The 19075-nt window shown below is 45.6% G+C and overlaps 1 protein-coding gene across 5 annotated transcripts in view; it reads right to left on the bottom strand.

The window, feature by feature from the left end:
* Positions 1–13599: 13599 nt before the first annotated feature.
* The window catches only part of LOC144683645 (DENN domain-containing protein 2D-like), a 119612-nt gene continuing 114136 nt past the window's right edge, over positions 13600–19075 (bottom strand). For all 5 annotated transcript variants that reach the window (XM_078546891.1, XM_078546889.1, XM_078546888.1 and 2 more), the window contains exons 12-13: positions 16264–16500; positions 13600–15812 (exon numbers count right to left, since the gene is read on the bottom strand). In XM_078546891.1, coding sequence (XP_078403017.1) covers positions 15757–15812; positions 16264–16500 — 293 coding nt within the window. In that variant the 3' untranslated portion in view covers positions 13600–15756. The remainder of the gene's footprint in view (positions 15813–16263; positions 16501–19075) is intronic.

Genomic DNA, 19075 nt, shown 5'->3' with positions numbered 1-19075 from the left:
GCTAGAGGGTAAGGCCAGAAACTGCAAACTTTGACCTCATCCCTATAGCATCTCAAGCTGTCTCACTGCTATGTTACTGTTTACTGGAAGCCGAGGGAAGAGTTCTAGCTGATACAGGTTGATGGGCTATTACTGGAAATCCAGCTTTTATTGGGTATTTTCCAAAGATTAGAACATACAAACCGTGACTTGCCTGTGTGCAGGGAACAAGCTGCAAATCAAACTACCTTCCCCATTAAATACAGAGCTGGCCATTAGAGAACAGCTCAACAGACAGGCCTACATAAGCCTGGGATCAGCACCTCCTTAAATTTACATTCACTTCCAACAGGAACTGCACCCCAATCTTTCTCAGACTCTTGTCAGTCAGTCTCTCTTACAATCATCAACCCCACATTCACACTCAGTTGCACACGCTCAATTTTTCTTCCAGACTCTATCAATCTCTCATTCACTCAATCTCTCTCACACTCTTTCCCACTCTGTCCCACTCTGACTCATCCACTCTCTCATATTCAATCTGTCTCTTTCACCCACTCTCAATTTCACTCCTAATCTCTCAATCTGCCTCACATTCAATCTCTCACCCAGACGAGTTGTAGCCATGACTTCACTGGTCACTTTTTACACCTAAAGATAGGAGCTGCATTCACTCAACTTGTGAATGAACTGAGAGAGGGAGAGAAATAAAGGGAGAAAGGGAATTATTCCTGCTTCATTACATTACCAAGCTATTCTTCAGGAATTAGGGGAGAGTGTACATGGGCAGTGAGGGGGCAGGGGAAGAGTAAATGGGGGTGGTTGGGTTGAGTCAGTGAGACGGGAGAATGTAGATGGGCAGTGGGGGGCGTGCTGGATTTGATGTTCTGTTTTGAACTATTTGTTGCTCAATAGGAACGGCAAAATTAAATAGTTAACATCACACAGGAGGTAACACTCCCAGCTGTGCTGCAGGTGACTATAAATCACAAGAAATATCTTCCAGTCACTGCAATGTTACCTGCAGGCTGCGAGAGAGAGAGAGCTCTCAGTTCCTGGATCTGTCTGGTGCATACTTGAAAGAAGGGTTTCCGTTGCTGTAGTACCTTATCCCACCTCAGGACATCTCTGAATGCTTTTGAAATCTTGTTTCTGTCTGAATGCAGCGGCCCATTTGTGCACAGCAGGCACCCACGCAGCAAAATGGTCAGATAATCAAAAAATTGACGGGGACACTGGGGAGCCCCTGCTCTTCTTTGAGTCATGCTGTGGGATCGTTTATACCCACCTTGGAGGGCCTCAGTTTAACATCTCATCCAAAAGACAGCACCTCTGACAGTGCAGACACCCTCAGCATTGGGTTGGAGTGTCAGCCGAATTGTGTTCAATTTTTTTGAGTAGGAATTGAACCCACAATCTGTAACTCAGAGGTAAGAGTATCAATTTGAGTTATAGCTAACACTGCCTAGTGCCCCAGTCAAATAGCAAGGCCTACCTGAAGTTCTCTTTCTGTGTAAGCTCAGAGATACAGCTGCATTGCTTCAAAGCTGAGGGGGTTGGGCTTGTGTAACCATGCAACAGATGCTGAACTGAGTCTGGGGCCAAAGATCTCCCAAACTGCTTCCAGTTTGGTCAGGATGGAACTATTCTTTCGACTGAACAAGACTTCCTCAATTCACAAATCATTTTTACATCAAATTAGCTGACACCGACTTAACCTCTAACTTACAGGAACTATTTATAAATTAATTTTCAAGCTGCAAATTTTCTCCTTGAACCGCTGCAGTCCATGTGGTGTAGGTACACCCACAGTGCTGTTAGGGAGGGAGTTCCAGGATTTTGACCCAGCGACAGTGAAAGAATGGTGATATATTTCCAAGTCAGGATGGTGAGTGACTTGGAGGGGAACTTCCAGGTGGTGGTGTTTCCATCTATCTGCTGCCCTTGTCCTTCTAGGTGGTAGTGGTCGTGGGTTTGGAAGGTGCTGCCCAAGGAGCCTTGGTGAGTTGCTGCAGTGTATCTTGTAAATGGTGCACACTGCTGCTACTGTGTGTCAGTGGCGGAGGGAGTGAATGTTTATACCAGACAGATTCTAATCCCTTTAATTCTCGTCTGAATTCATTTGGAATGAAGGTGTACCTTGTTACAGGCAAATCTGATGTTGCCTGATGAATCTTGTGAAGTTCCTGGGAATGGGAAATGAAGTGGGGGGTGGTGGGGAATGGGTAATTTAATTGTGCGGGAACCCAAAGTCAGCTTTCTGTTGATGGGATGAAACTACGGTATTAAGTTTTTGGCAGATTGACAGCGGATCAAGCTTCCCGACGCCAAGCCTCGGGAATCTTTTTAATACAGTTGCATGTCATGCACACCTATTAAAAGGCAACCTTGCCAGAATTAAGTGTACTTTTCTAATTGAGTAATCAGCAAAGGAGAAACACATGCCTTCAGATTCACGACTGCTTAAACATGGCGTACTGCAGGCGAGGTCATCTTCCCCTGGTGGACTTTATGGGGTGCTTTTTTCAACTACTAGAGGAGTGTTACAGACAGGGAAGGAGATATAAACTGAAACCCCCCAAATCCTTTTCTTTCTGTCTGTAATCAGTGTGGTTTATTTGGAAAAATTAGATATGTGTGTTTCGAAACCCCCGTTAAGTGTGTGGTCATCTTAAAAGCATCAGCAGCAGAGCTTCATGGGTTTAAACAAAGAGGGTGATTTATTCACCCTGAAAGATCTAAACACTACATCAGTCACACACTCAGGAAAGATACAATTAAAGAAGATAATGCTCTTCCACAAATGTGGGGAGAGCAGGGGTTAAACAGGAAAGGTCAGCGCTGAAGCCCTAAGAGTCAAGGGTAATAGAAGGAAGTCAAGGATGAAAGGGGAAAGGCGGAGAATGATGGATGGCAGATTGAGGCCAACGGGGGAGCAGTTCAACTGTGCTGGGGGGAAGCTCGAGTGTCAATGATAGCTGGCCAAGGGCGATGGGGATGGATTGAGGGTCAGCGAAGGCAGGGCAAGAGTGATGGAATGAGGGTTGAGGGTGATGGAGGAAAGGTGAAAGGTGATTGAGGGAGGATATAGGGCAATGGCTCCAGTTCCAGGGTCACTGTGAGTGCCCACAGACATGGCTGCTTCAACAAGAAGAGTTCCCTGCAGTGAACCTCGAAAATGGAGTTGACCACAGGTTGGGTGGAGATCTGGATGTGGCCGATGATATGTCTAGAGCCCCGCTTTGGTCAAAAATGCTCAGAAAAGGAGAGAGCTTCCTTCTGACATCCCTGGGATACGGGACTGCCTGCCATTCCCAGACAGCCTGAAGGACAACTTCAGAGAGTCGTTGATGAACCATGGGGCCGCTCTGCACTCCGATATTTCCCACTTTCGTACGGGGTGGCAGCAGCCCCAAGAATTGATATGTGGGGAGGGAGTAGCAGTAGCTCCAGGGACCTAGGTGGCAGGTTGAGGGAGTGGCAATACCTCAGAGAGTGAGAATAATGTTGCTGGCTTGCTGGGAATGAATGCCTGTTCAGGTACCCTTTAAACATGACACCTGGATCTTTGACCTTGTGAGGTAATGGCATGGGCATCGACTTCCTGTCCACCCTCCCCCCACCCCCACCCCCCGTCGCCACATGATTCGCTATGCTCCTCATGTATGAACACCTAACTGACTGACCTCGCATGTCCGGTCGGCCCACCTATGAGCGGAATTGCCACTGCCGACAACCTTGCTGTTACTGGAAGATTCCATCCTGTATGTGACCAACAGCTGTCTTGATCAATGAGTAAATCCTATGTTCACCCACTGATGTCACAAGGAAGGAAAACACAACTTGGAGGCAGGATAAGTTGCTGTTGAATATTTTGTACTAATGGCGTGAATACACTGCTCTGTTTCAATCAGCATCATTCCCCAATGGCTTTGTCTAATGTACCACCTTGTGAAGCAGAATAGGGTCAAGACAGCTTCACTCTCAGCTCTGCACTTAGCCAGTCTCAGCTAGTGTGACAGACTTTGAATCCATCTCAGGATTCAGTCACTCAGGGATCAGTCAGTCACTCGGTGATCAGTAGTTTGGTCACTCGGGGTTCAGTCAGTATCGGGGTTCGGTCACTTGGGGATCATTCAGCCTCGGGGATCAGTCAGTCTCAGTGTTCAGTCACTCAGGGGTCAGTCAGTCTCAGAGTTCAGTCAGTCTCGGGGTTCAGTCAGTCTCAGGGTTTAGTCACTTGGAGATCAGTTAGTCTCGGGGTTCAGTCAGTCTCGGGGTTCAGTCAGTCTCGGGGATCAGTCAGTCTCAGGGTTCGGTTACTCAAGGATCAGTCACTCAGGGATCAGTCAGTCTCGGGTTTCAGTCAGTATCAGGGTTCAGTCACTATTGGAGTTCAGTCAGTCTCGGGGTTCAGTCAATCACGGAATGCAGTGTTCACTCGGTTTCAGGGTTCAGTCAGTCTCAAAACATAAGAAATTGAAGCCGGAGTAGACCCGAAGGCCTGTCGAGCCTTCTCCACTATTCCATATCATCATGGCTGATCCTTGGCCTCAACTCAGCTTTCCCGCCCACTCCGCACGTCCTTTGATTCCCTGAGAGGTCAGAAAATCTGTCCATCTCAGCCTTAAATATCTCCAGTGAAGCATCCACAACGCTTTGGGGTAGATAATTCCAAAGATTCACAGCCTGCATGAAGAAGTCTTCCTCATCTCAGTACTAAATGATCGACCTCTTATCCTGATACTGTGTCCACCACCCTCAATTTCTAGATTCCCCAGTCAGGGGAAACAATGGGCAGAATTGTCCCAGATTTGCACTAAGTGCGGTAGCGGGTGGTTAAAATGTCATTTTACCCGCCGGCCGCAATGGTGGCTTTTCATGCCATATCATCCCAGTTCCGCCGCATTAATTATGCATTCCCCTCACTCAGCCAATTTCTTATCCAAGTGTCTACTTTTCCTTTTATTCCATGAGGTACAATTTTGCTCACAAGTCTGTTGTGTGGCACTGTATCAAATGCTTTTGAAAATCCATATACACCACATCAACAGTTTTGCCCTTATCAACCTTCTCTGTTACCTCCTCAAAAAACTCCAGCAAGTTAGTCAAACACGATTTTTCCTCAACAAATCCATGCTGGCTTTATTTAATTATCCTGTACTTGTCTAAGTGATTATTGATTTTGTCCCGAACTATAGTTTCCAGAAGTTTCCCTATACTGAAGTCAAACTGACTGGTCTGTAGTTGCCAGCTTTATCCTTGCACGCCCTTTTTGAACTAGGGTGTAACCTTCGCAATTCTCCAGTCCTCTAGTACATCCCCTGTGTTTAAGGAAGGCTGGAAGATTATCACCAGTGTCTCTGCAATTTCCACTCTCACTTCCCTCAGTGCCCTTGGATGCATCTCATCCAGTCCTGGTACCTTATCTATTTTAATTAAAGATAGCCTTCCCAACACCTCCTCCTTCTCGATTGTAAATTATTCAAGAGCACCAGTTACCTCCTCTCTCGCCTTGGCCTGGATAGCATCTTCTTCCTTTATAAAGACAGATGCAAAGAGATCATTTAATACCTCTGCTATTTCTCCTGCCTCCATGTACAAGTCCTCTTTTTTGTCCGTAATCAGCCCTACTCTTTCTTTTACCGCCCTTTTATTTATATGCTTATACAAGACCTTGGGATTCTCTTTTATGTTCGCTGCCAGCCTCTTTTCATGCTCTCTCCTTTTCTTATTTGTTTTTTTCACTTCCCCTCTGGTCCTTCTATATTTAGCCTGATTCTCCATTGTATTTTCCCTGACACCTGTTGTACACGCACTTCTTCCTTTTCATCTTCACCTCTATTTCTCTCATCATCCAGGGCACTCTGGATTTATTTGTCCTACCTTTCCCCTTCAAGGGAATATACCTTGACATTACCTGCAATACTTTTTCTTTGAAGGTGGCCCATTGATCAGCCGCAGTCTTTTCTGCCAACATTTGATTCCAACTCACTCGACTCAGATACATTCTCATCCCATCGAAGTTGGCTTTCCCCCAATTAATTATCCCTGCTTTGGATTGTTCTCTGTCCTTTTCCATGATTAACCTAAACCTTATGATACAATGGTCTTTGTCCCTAGAGGCTCTCTCACTGATATTTGATCCACTTGGGCCAATTCATTCCCCAGAACTAGGTCCAACAGTTCCTGCCATCTCATTGGGCTGGAAACATACTGCTGCAGAATATTATCTTGAACACATTCCAGGAGCTCACATCCTCTGGACACTTTGCACTATTCCTATCCCAGTCTATATTTGAATAATTAAAGTCCCCCATTATGATTACTCTATAATTCTTGCGCCTCTCTATAATTTCTTCGCAAATGTGTTTCTCCGCATCCCTTCCACTAGTTGATCGTCTATATACTACACCAATCAATGTTATTGCATCTTTTTCATTCCTTACCTCTAGCCAGAGAGATTCTGTCCTTGACCCCACCTAGAACACCCTCTCTCTCCAGTAGTGAAATACCATCTTTAATCAATACTGACATTGCCCCCCCCCCACCCCCCCACCCCACTTTTCTTCCTTTCCTGTCTCTCCTAAACACCTTGTACACAGGAATATTTAACACCCAGTCCTGCCCTTCTTTGAGCCAGGTCTCTCTTATAGCAATAATATCATAATTCTATTTGTCAACTGTGCCTGTAGTTCACCAATCTTATTAACCACACTCCATGCATTCACATACATGCCACTAAGCCTGATTGAGGTTTTTTTTACTTTCTGCTTTACTCTGACCCCCATCTAATGACTCACTATTGCCTATTCTAATTCTATCAAACTCTCCAAATATTCTATTTACATTGATACTACCCTTTGTCATATCCTCATTATCAGTTAATACTTCTTTAATTCCCACTGCCAGTTTTTCTCCTCTCCACTTTGAGTTTTCCATCAGGTTCCTATCCCCCTGCCAATCTAGTTTAAATGCTCCCCTACAGCACTAGCAAACTTCCCCTCAAGGACATTAATCCCATTCGTGTTAAGGTGTAACCTGCCCTTCTTGTACAGGTCTCACCTTCCCCTGAACCAACCCCAATGCCTCAGAAATCTAAAGCCCTCCCTCCTATTTCATTTCTCCAGACACATGTTGAACTGCTCAATCTTCCTATTCTTATACTCCCTAGCACGTGGCACTGGGAGTAATCCTGAGATTACTGTTCTTGAGGTCCTGCTTTTCAATTTCCTTCCTAACTCCAAAAAATCTGCTTTCAGGACCTCAGCCCTTTTCCTACTGATGTCATTGGCCCCAATGAGGACCACGGCCTCTGGCTGTTCACCCTCCCCCCAAAAGAATATCCTAGAAAAATTAATCAGACTACAGTCTGACTAGTCCCCTGAACCTGAAGGCCTGCATTGTAAGATCTTAAAGGAAGTGGCTGCAGAGGTAGTGGATGCATTGGTTGTAATATTCCAAAATTCCCTAGATTCTGTGATAGTCCAAGTGCATTGGAAAGCTGCAAATGCAACACCACTATTCAAGAAAGGAGACAGAAAACAAGAAACTATAGGCCAATTGGTCTAACATCTGTCATTGGGAAAATGCTAGAATCCATTATTAAGAAGGTATTAGCAGAACATTTAGAAAATCATAATACAATCAGGCAGAGTCAACATGATTTTGTGAAAGCAAAATCATGTTTGACATATTTATGAGTTCTTTGAGGAAGTAACAAGCAAGATGGATAAAGGGGAATCTGTAGATGAGGTGCACTTGGATTTCCAAAAGGCATTTGATAAGGTGCCACGTAAAAGCACAATATAAGAGGTCATGGTGTTGGGGGTGATATATTAGTATGGATAGAGGATTGTCTAACGAACGGGAAATAGAGTTGGGATAAAAAGTCATTTTCAGGTTTTCAATCTAACTACTGCAGATCCACAGGGGTCAGTGCTGGGGTCTCAACTATTTACAATCAATATTGATGACTTGTATGAAGGGACAGATGGTATTGTAGCCAAATTTGCTGATGATACAAAGATAGGAAAGCAAGTTGTGAGGAGGATATAAAGAGTCTGCAGAGGGATAAAGGTAAGTTAAGTGAATGGACAAAAATTTGGCAGATGGAGTATATTGTGGGAAAATGCGAGGTTGTCCACGTTGGCAGGAAGAATAGAAAAGCAGCATATTACATAAATGGAGAGAGATGGACGAATGTAGCAGAGGGATCTGGGTGTCCTTGTACAGGAATTACAAAATGTCAGCATGCAAGTACAGCAAGTAATTAGGAAGACAAATGGATTATTGGTCTTTATTGAAAGGGGGATGGAGAATAAAAGCAGAAAAGTTTTGCTACAATTGTATAGGGCATTGGTGAGGCCGGACCTAGAGTACTGTGTACAGTTTTGGTCTCCTTACTAAAGGAGGAATATAATTGCATTGGAAGGTTCACTAGATTGATTCCTGGAATGAAGGAGTTGTCTTATGAGGAAATGTTGATCAGGTTGGGCCCATACTCATTGGAGTTTAGAAGAATGTGAGGTGATCTTATTGAAATATAAGATTCTGAGGGGGCTTGACAGGGTAGATGCCAAGACGATGTTTTCCCTCGTGGGGGAATCTAGGACTAGGAGGCAGTTTCAAAATAAGCCGGAGATAAATTTCTCCTCACAGAGGGTCGTTAGTCTTTGGCATTCTCCTCCACAGATAGCAGTGTAAACTGGGTCACAGAATATATTCAAGGCTGAACTGGACAGATTTTTGATAGACAAAAGAGTCAAAGGTCATGGGAGGCAGGTAGGAAAGTGGAGTTGAGGCCACAATCAGATCAGCCATTATATTATTGAATGGCAGAACAGGCTTGATGGGCTGAATATCCTACTCGTGCTCCTATATTTTATGATCTTAGGGTGCGCAGCAATCTTCAACCAGGATTTGGTATTGGTTCTGCCAACCCATGTGTTGTATGGCTGACAGTATGAAGTTCAGGGCCTGGTATGCAGGTGCAGTCTCGTATTGTCACAGCTTCCAAGATAATGTTGTCTGATAGAAGTTTTCTTTGTCAGAGAGTGAAGCTTGACATTGCTCACTGGATAACTTCCCCAGCACCAGAAAATGAGCAGAAACATCACTTCAATGTGAACAAAATTGCAACATATTGCTTACATCTTCCAGGAGGTTGTGATTGGAACACAGGAAATGAGCAGAGCTAACGTTTCAGTGGTGTTTTCCATTTTATGTCAGTGAACAAGTTGTGGTTGGTGCATTACCACAGGTAGCTCAGGAGCAGAAACAGCCTCATAACACACAAGCCACCTCGAAAATGTTTGTATTTCTCTGCCTTTGCTCCATGTCCCTTGTTCCCTTATCCTAACAAATCCAATCAATCTCAGTCTGCAAAGATTCATTGATCACCAGCATCCACCAACCTTTGTGGGAGATTCATGAAAAATAATAATCTCGTACTTACTTACAGGGCTCTTAAAAATGGTCCACCTCTACCAGTAGAACAAAGTCTTTGGGTGAGGTTTTTACACAAGCAAAACTGCGAGTTGTACTTTACCAGGTAGACCCCAAGTGGACTCAGATGGACCTAGTTACACTCAGGTAGACCTAAATGGACCCAGTTAGACCGAGATGGACCCAGGTAGACCTATCTTATTGGCTGCCTCAGGGTAAAGCAATTTTGCAGTGGAAGCTTCAAATTGATATTGTCCTCCTAATTTAATATGTAAAAACTTAATGCCCATTTCAGGCATGGGCACCAAATACTGAAGATTGTTGGTCTTTACCCACATAGAGTGACTGATGTGTGGCTGATCCTGCCCCTTACGGAACCTTTGGGAATCTGGTTAGAGCTTGAGAAAGGGACTATGCATTCCTGAATTTCCAGATAAAACAGTGAGATTATTATTTGGTGAGGGGGGGACGCGGTACCACCTGATAAAAGAGGTCTTCAATATTAAAAGAGGCTGCTGAGGTTAATAGCTCGCCATGGGTCTGGGGGAAGGAAATAAAATGGAATGTGGGCGTCGCTGGCTAGGTCAGCATTTATTGCCCATCCCTAATTTGAGAAGGTGGTGGTGAGCTGCCTTCTTGAACCACTGCAGTCCATGTGGTGTAGGTACACCCACAGTGCTGTTAGGGAGAGAGTTCCAGAATTTTGACCCAGTGAGGGAACATTGACCTGCCTTAGCAGTGCCCACCTCTGCTGCTGAGGCTCCAGAGCTACCAGCCCTCAAATTGTGCCTTGAGCATCGAGACCCCACCCACATCCTTAATGGGGTGTTGTGTGAGGGTGTAGCTAATGGGGAAGTTGCCTCCGGGAAAGTTGAACCACTGGCCTCATTATTCAGAACCCTCATTTGGTCCTGAGGTTAAGTTCCCAAAGCCTGCTGGAAAATCCAGCCCTGCATAGAACCATAGAAAAGTTACAGCACAGAAGGAGGCCATTCGGTTCATCTGGTCCATGCCAGCCCGAGGACACCCAGGTGCCCTTTCTGATCCCACCTTCCTGCACCCGGTCCATAGCCCTGCAGCTTACAGCACTTAAGGTGCAGATCCAGGTACTTTTTAAAAGAGTTTAGAGTTTCTGCCTCTACCACCAACTTGGGCAGCGAATTCCAGACACCCACTACCCTCTGCGTAAAAAAGTTCTTCATCATGTCCCCCCTTCACCTCCTGCCACTTAACTTGAATCTATGTCAAACAAAAACAAAAATACCCGGAAAAACTGCAGCCATGTCTCTGTAATGACTATCAAATTGTACTTATTTATTTTGTAGGTGCACTCTCAGTTCATCTGTTTTGTTTCAAATGCTTTGTACATTCAGATACAGAGCTTTTAGTTTTAGCCTTTTATTCTTTTTATAATCTCTAGTCTCATCTGGTGATTTACTGTGAGATTTGTACTCTTCTATCCCTTCCTGTCACAGTCTGTTTTTCATTTCCTGTAATAATACCTTTCTCTTTTGCTTTGTCTCTACTCCTTGATTTACCACATCTTCTCAAATTTGACCTCTTGCCCCCACTATTTAGTTTAAAACTCTCTCTACTTCCCTAGTTATGCAGCTCGTGAGGACTCCAGCCCCAGCACGGTTTGGGTGTAGACTGCCCCAACAGTACAGATCCCACTTTCCCCAGTACTGGTGTCAGTGCCCCACCAACTGGAACCCACTTCTCCCACACCAATCTTTGAGCCACGTATTCATCTCTCTAATCTGATTTGTCCTGTGCCAATTTCCACATGGCTCAGATAATAATCCAGAAATTATGACCTTTGAGGTTCTGCTTCTTAATTTGGTGCCTAGTGCCTCCTCCTGACTATGCAGAACCTCCTTCTTTGTCCTGCCTATGTGGACCACAATGACTGGGTCCTCCCCCTCCCACTGCATGTTCCTTTCCAGCCAGCCACGAGCAGATGTCCCAAACCCTGGCAACGGACAGGCAGCAGAGCCGTCTGGACTCACGCTCTTTGTTGCAGAGAACAGTGTCAATCCCCCTGACTATACCATCCCCTACCACCACTGCATTCCTTGTAACTCTCCTCATTTGAATAGCTTTTTGTACCACGGTGCCATGACCAATTAGCTCATCCACCCTTCAGCCCCCACTCCCATCTAAACAAGCTGAAAAAACCTCAACCTTGTTGGACAATTGCAAGGGCCGAGGCTCCTGCACTCCCCTCCATGTGCCCCTTGCTGACTGTGCGCTTTAAAAGTCACTTTCTTATATAAAGCTGTGATGAGTCACTCTCTAGTTTATCTTCCTGCTACCGTAATCAACACCTATTCAGGCACCTATTCGGACAAGGTCTTTCAGGTGATTGACAGTTAACTGCCAATAAGGCAGTTGCCTGTTTAACTAAGCAATTTAACTTACTTAAAAGGCTGCTAGTTCTCGGTCAGAATCTAACTCTTACTCTAAAATTGAACTTGAAAAAGATTTTCCAGTTGAATTCCCATTTTGAACCAAATTCCCAAATATACTCGGTCTCTGTCTCACCCAGGCCGAAGCCTTCCCTCTGTGACTGTGCGCCTCTTACTTACTCACCACCCTGACTTGGAAATATATCGGCCGTTCCTTCCCTGTTGCTGGGTCAAAATCCTGGAACTCCATTCCTAACAGCACTGTGGATGTACCTACATCACATGGACTGCGGCGGTTCAAGAAGGCAGCTCACCACCAACTTCTCAAGGGCAATTAGGGATGGGCAATAAATGCTGGCCTTGCCAGTGACACTCAGATGCCAGGAGTGAATAAAAAATACTCAGGTGATGTATGGCCTCTATTTGTGGGTACTGGACTTCACCAGATTTACCACAGATGGGGCCAGTCAGGCACAAAGGACTGTGGGAATGTTTCCATGGCAGCACTCCCCCCAGGTACAGCACATGATCGACAGTACCCATGTGCCAACCAACAGACAGGGGTTTCACTCATTCAATGTGCGTTTAGTGTGTGGCCATTGCAAGCAGTTTCTTCCGGTGTACACTAGGTTTCCTGGAAGCTGCCATGATTCATCATTTATCCTCAGGCAGTTATGGTTTTCTCAGCTGTTCATACCAGCAGACTACCTCTGGATGTCTCCTGACTGACAAGGGTTATCCATTAAAGAGATGGCTGCTGATATCTGTGTGACTCTCCACAGGTGTGACACAAACACTGCCATTTCACCACACGGGCCAATATTGAGAGGCCGTCAGCCTCCTGAAGATGAATTTCCGATGCCTTGACCAGTTGGGGAGGGGGTGTGGGGAGGGAGGGTACAGTCCAGCAAAGACCTTGCAAGGATGTCCTGCATTCTTCTGGTCTGCTGAATCCTGCACAACATGGTCCTGCAGAGAGTGATGGAATTGGAGGAGAGCCATGTGGACGAGAACTCTGCTTGCTCGTCAGAGGAAGGAAGATTGATGAGGCTCAACAGACAGCACTGCAGGGCCATCCAGAGCTCAGATTGAGGGGGGTCACACACCACCCGATCCAGGAACACTTCTCCCGAGGTGGGCAGATCCTGGAGTGATGCTGCCCACGAAACATCAATCTCAGCACTTTCATCCACTATGTATAATCCAGCACACATAGATATCCCCGGGTGTCCTGTATCCCCATCGGACATTCCCAGTTTCTCACACAGGCACTACCTCTGTTGCAATGTCCCAATAATGAAAACTGAAACTGACTGTGCTATTTCCCTTCAAGAGCAGAACCTTCCAGCCTAACTTGGTAATGACCCTGCGGAGCTCAAATGAATTGGGTTGTCACCAACACTATTAATGTGAATTAGTAGTGGCTGGACAGGGAGAAAGACCAGGGCCAGGACTTTCTAGTCCCGCCCTCAGCAGGAATTGTCATGAACAGGATGGAAGAGATGACGGACTAGCCAAAGGTCACTTGACTTTGGGCAGGAATGGCTGTACCTGAAAAGAGCAGTCCTGCTGACCTGTCAATTTAATCCTTTGAGAGCCAAGTTTAGCTCAACAGTTACATTTTTAACAAGGTATCACACAAAGTTTCACCCAGGTTATTATTTGAAATTCCAAAATGTGTTTTGAAGTGATTTAGAGCAGGAATTAGACTTGGAATTTTCCTGGTCTGAGTATTCCTTTGTCTTATTTCATTATAGCAAAAAGATTTCAATAAAGAATTTTATTCAAAATCTCCATTTCCAGTGCTGTTTATGTATAGCCAGTGTGTCACCATGCTTTGTGCATTGGTAGAAATTTCACAGTAGAATCAGAAAGGACAAGTTAACGGAGTAAGTGTACAATTAACAATTGTCTCTATCACATCACAGTGAACAGTCTGAATTCTAGAACACCTCGGCAGAAAGGCCCCAGTAGCAAAGAAACCACAGGATCCTTTATAACCCTAAATGGGTTTCAATCAGATGAAACACGCTCAGGCCCGAGCTATTTTAACTAGTGGTCCAATTCCTGTCTGAAGTGGGTGTGCAGGGAAAGAAAGACTTGCATTTATATAGCAACCTTCCTAATCATCAGATATCCCAAAGTCCTTCACAGCAGTGTGATAAAAAAATGATAATCTGTTTTAATGATGTTGGATAAATGTTGGTCAATGCATCAGGATGAGCTTTGAATTATTTGAATAGTACCATGGGATTCTTTACATTCACTGGACAGAGTAAACGCCCATTGATTTAACATCTCAGTGAAAGGCAGTACCTTTGACAGTGCAGCACTCCCTCAGCACTGGAGTGACAGCCTGGATTATGCTCTCAAGTCTCTGGAGTGGCAATTGAATCCATGGATAGCATGTTATGGCCACCCCACTGGAGGGTGTGCAGACGAGGGTCCCGAAAAATTTTGCAGGTGACTTTCCTGCCACCTAACTGCCCGCCCATGACCATGCTGCAGGTTTCCAGGTGCTGGGCAAGGCCTAAGGCAGCCTAATTAACAGTCATTGAAGAACCACTTCCTGTCCTGGCCACAATTTTCCAGCCGGCAGGAGAAGGTCTGATCAGTGGGGAACCTGATAGGGTAGCTTGCTTGGGCCTCAGGTGGGAAAGGGGGCGGTGTTCTATTCACTGACCCTTGCGATATTAGGGGTCCTTTATTCCCCCGTCCTGGCCCGTGCCCCTCCCCACCTTGCTTTTACATCTCTTCCCCAGGTCCTCCAGTCCTGGGCCCACCAAGAGCACCCTGGCCAGACTCACCTCCTATCCAGGTCCTGACTTTTCTTCACTCAGACTGGATGCAGTCCCAGTATTGGCCACCACTCCCAGTGATGCTGCTGGGGCCAGAGCACTGCTGGCCAATCAGATGGTTAGTAGCTCTCATAGGCAGGACTTCCACCTCAGCCAATTAGCATTCTTGGCGAGCGGGAGAAAGCTCCCTGTCAACCTTTTCAGTGGTGGGGTGGGATGGCCGCCAGCTGTTAAATGCTGCCTTACAACCTTCTGTTTCAGAGGTTTGAGTGTCACCTCTGAGCCACAGCTAATGATGTTGTGGAGCACAATAACTGAAAACAAAGCTAAACAGCTGTGACGGGCAGCCCCCCCTCCCGCCCCCCGTTTCTTGGTATACAGTGAGGAGCGGGGGAGGGGAGGTGTTTCAGAACAGGGAGTCTAGGGGCAGGGGAGGCTGCACTAAGCATCTGACACAACATGGGAAATCCTTAGACTGACCTGTCTTCCGACTTTCCACTGCCTAAACGCAGAGTCATAGCTGATTCCCCACTCAGGCCCTGGTTAAAATTGCATCGGGGTCCTGGTCCATAATAGGATCCAGTTTAAATATGAGACTGCTTCAAGCAGTTGGCTCATCCACCTGCAGTTTAGAATGAAAATGATCAGGATCACAGGATGGTACAGTAACCCATTCGATCAGGATCTGCCCACCCAATGGGTTGGTCAGGTTCGAATTGACCCTTGAATCAGTGGTCATGCAGGAGCAGCACAGAATGAGGTTTCAAACATTACCTGCCTGGCATTGATATCACATTCACGAAACAAAAAGACAAAATAAAGTTTGAGGACAGGAAGAAAACAAGTCAATGAAACCATTGTTTAAAATATTCAAAGATCTCCTCTATATCGCTTTCTCTCTTCCAAATAGTCCGTTCAGAAATTAGTCTATTTAAATACAAACATTCAATATTTACAAGCCACTTGCAATGACGACAAGCTTTTGAGGTATCCGCCTCCTTCTTTGACCCTGAGCATTTAGTGGCTCTGTATTTCTGGCCTTTGCTTGACAGGCCGGGGAGAGGTTGCAGCCTAACAATCGATGGTCCTCCTGATGTCAGCTCCTCTCTTCGGTATAAAGTAACCTATTTTACTTTATTTCTGCTCTCCTGATGCTCTCTTATCTTCTGCTCGAAAAACCCTGGAGAAAGAGGGAGGGAGGTTAGATAGGGTACAGAGTAGACAGGCTGTAGTGCAGGATTAAGTAAATGGGTAGGGTCCATGATAGAGTAGAGTGTGCATAGGGTCTGCAGGACCCATGAAAGGTTTGAATGGGTCGTATCCATCCTTTCTTCTGCAAGGGTTTTGACCTTTTTTCAAATCTGAATAAGGGCAGAATGTGTTTATTTGGTGTTTCTGTTTGAACTCCTTGGTGATGCCCTGTGCTTTATCGCACACTGTGATTTGGAGAATTGGCTGGGGATGGGATGCGATGGGCTAAGGATGAAAAGTGGCCTGAGAGGAATGGGACAGAAATAGTGTTGTTCTGGGTGGTGCAGAGCCAGATAGCCAATGTCCTAGGCTTGCACAGGACGGACGGGCGATGGGTTGGCCCTATGGTCAGCAGAAGTCACCTGATTGTGTTGTCTTACCTTCCTGAGAACAAGGGCGTCCCTGGAGCTCCTGAATAAACAACGAGAACGTCTGCGTCACCATGAAGGTTTTGAGAAACCTGCGGATGGATTTAGATGTGACGGATTTGCGGAATTGCTTGTCTTGGAAGGTGGTCTCATTGTCTTTTCGTTTAAGGTGAGCAGGATAATGCCCAACGATTTTAATAAAGAAAAGCACAAAGGTATTTGTCACCATTTTGTTCAACTCCTGGCTGGCTGTTGGGCAATACAATATAGGGATAGATTAATAACAGCACCACCTTACCACAGGATAGTTCACTACATTCTGTCAAACACACAACAATCTTCAGTTGCAGGCTCTTAAAAACCAGACCATCAAACCTTAACATGCATCATGCTTTCTTGTTCACTTTTCAATGAGGGTGCCTTACACCAGAATCCTTTACAATAGTAAGTAAAATGCTAAATTTCTCCATTTAACAGCTCACATTTATAGAGTCATAGCGGTCTACAGCACAGGAAATGGCCCTTCGGCCCATTGAGGCTGCACCGGTCAAACAAGTACCTAACTATTCTAATCCCATTTTCCAGCACTAGGCCCATAGCCTTGTATGCCATGGCATCGCAAGTGTACATCCAAATGCTTCTTAAATATTATGAGGGTTTCTGTCTCTACCACCCTTTCAGGCAGTGAGTTCCAGATTCCCACCACCCTCTGGGTGAACAAATACTTCCTCACATTCCCTCGAAACCTCCTGCCCCTGACCTTAAATCTATGCCCCCTGGTTATTGATCCCTTCACCAAGGGGAAAAGTTCCTTCCTGTCTACCCTATCTATGCCCCTCATCATTTTATACATCTCAGTCATGTCCCCCCTCAATCCCCTCTGCTCCAGGGAAAATAACCCCAGTCTATCCAATCTCTCCTCATAACTAAAACTCTCCAGCCCAGGCAACATCCTGGTAAATCTCCTCTGCACTCTCTCTAGTGCAATCACATCTTTCCTGTAATGCGGATTCCAGAACCGCACGCAATACTCTAGCTGTGGCCCAACCAGCGTTTCATACAGTTCCAGCATAACCTCCCTGCTCTAATATTCTATGCATCGGCTAATAAAGGCAAGTATCCCATATGCCTTCTTAACCACCTTATCTACCTATCCTGCTATCTTAAGGGACTGGTGGACATGCACACCAAGGTCCCTCTGATCCTCGGTACTTCCCTGGGTCCTACCATTCATCGTGTATTCCCGTGCCTTGTTTGTCCTGCCCAAGTGCATCACGTCATGCTTAACTGGATTAAATTCCATTTGCCACTGATCAGCCCATCTGACCAGCCCGTCTATATCCTCCTGTAATCTAAGGCTATCCTCCTCACTATTTACCACCCCACCAATTTTCATGTCATCCGCGAACTTACTGATCAACCCTCCTACATTCAAGTCTAAATCATTTATATATACCACAAACAGCAAGGGACCCAACACTGATCCCTGTGGAACCCCACTGGACACAGACATCCAGTCACAAAAACACCCCTCGACTATCACCCTCTGCTTCCTGCCACTCAGCCAATTCTGGATCCAATTTGCCAAATTGCCTTGGATCCCATAGGCTCTTACATTCATTATCAGTCTCCCATGCAGGATCTTATCAAAAGCCTTGCTGAAGCCCAAGTAGACTACATCAAATACATTGCCCTCATCTACACACCTGGTCACCTCTTCGGAAAATTCAATCAAATTGGTCAGACATGACCTCTCCTTAACAAAGCTATGCTGACTGTCCTTGATTAATCCCTGCCTCTCCAAGTGTAGATTAATTCTGTCCCTCAGAATTGCTTCCAAAGTTTCCCCTAAAGGTAGACGAAAGGCCGATAACCAGAGTTAAAGTAAAAGTTAATGGAAACAGGAGCAACATGAGGAAAGTGTTTTTCTACATAGCAAGTTCTTGTGATCAGAAAGGCTCTGCCTGAAAGGGTAGTGGAAGCAGATTCAGTAATAACCTTCAAAAAAGTATTGGATAAATACCTGAAGTGGAAAAATTGCAGGGCTGTGGGGAAAGAGCAGCGGAGTGAGACTAATTGGATAGCTCTTTCAAAGAGCTGGTACAGGCACAATGGGCTGACTGGCCTCCTGTGCCATAAGATTCTATGAAGATTTATGCAGCTATGCCTGTGGCATGCCAATATGCCAAGTGCATGTCATCTTCTATAACGAGTAACCCACACAGTGAGTCATTGGCTCAATGCTGAGGAGGAAGGTGCCAGGTTCAAAAGGCCAGTCATGGTGAGTGGAGACTGGAGCTCCGGATCAGAGGTCTGGATTGATATCCAGTGGGATGCATGTGTCTGATGGGTGTGGGTGGCCCCACCTGATCATATGGGTTGTGAAAATCGAGGAAACCCTCCTCCAGTAGAAGTAATCCGCTGCCCCACCACACTATCAGTTGGGATAAAGATGAAGGTCTGTCACATTAATGAGCCTGCGAATTGTTAGGCTATTTCACACTCTTCTTCAGGGAAGAGTGTGATGATGCAGCAGTAAACTAATAGGTACGACAAGAATTGACATCTGCTAGCTTCACTATTTTTTATTCATTCAAGGGATGTGGGCTCTGCTGGCTGGGCCAGTATTTATTACTGATCTCTGGTTGCCCTTGAGAAGGTGGTGGTAAGCTGCCTTCTTGAACTGCTGCGGTCCATGTGGTGTAGGTACACCCACAGTGCTGTTAGGGAGGGAGTTCCAGGATTTTGATCCAGTGACAGTGAAGGAACAGCGATATATTTCCAAGTCAGGATGGTAAGTGACTTGGAGGGGAACTTCTAGGTG

Source organism: Cetorhinus maximus, chromosome 8 (assembly GCF_964194155.1).
Source record: "Cetorhinus maximus chromosome 8, sCetMax3.hap1.1, whole genome shotgun sequence".
NCBI classification, from domain to species: domain Eukaryota; kingdom Metazoa; phylum Chordata; class Chondrichthyes; order Lamniformes; family Cetorhinidae; genus Cetorhinus; species Cetorhinus maximus.
This window is presented reverse-complemented; position numbering and strand designations above follow the sequence as displayed.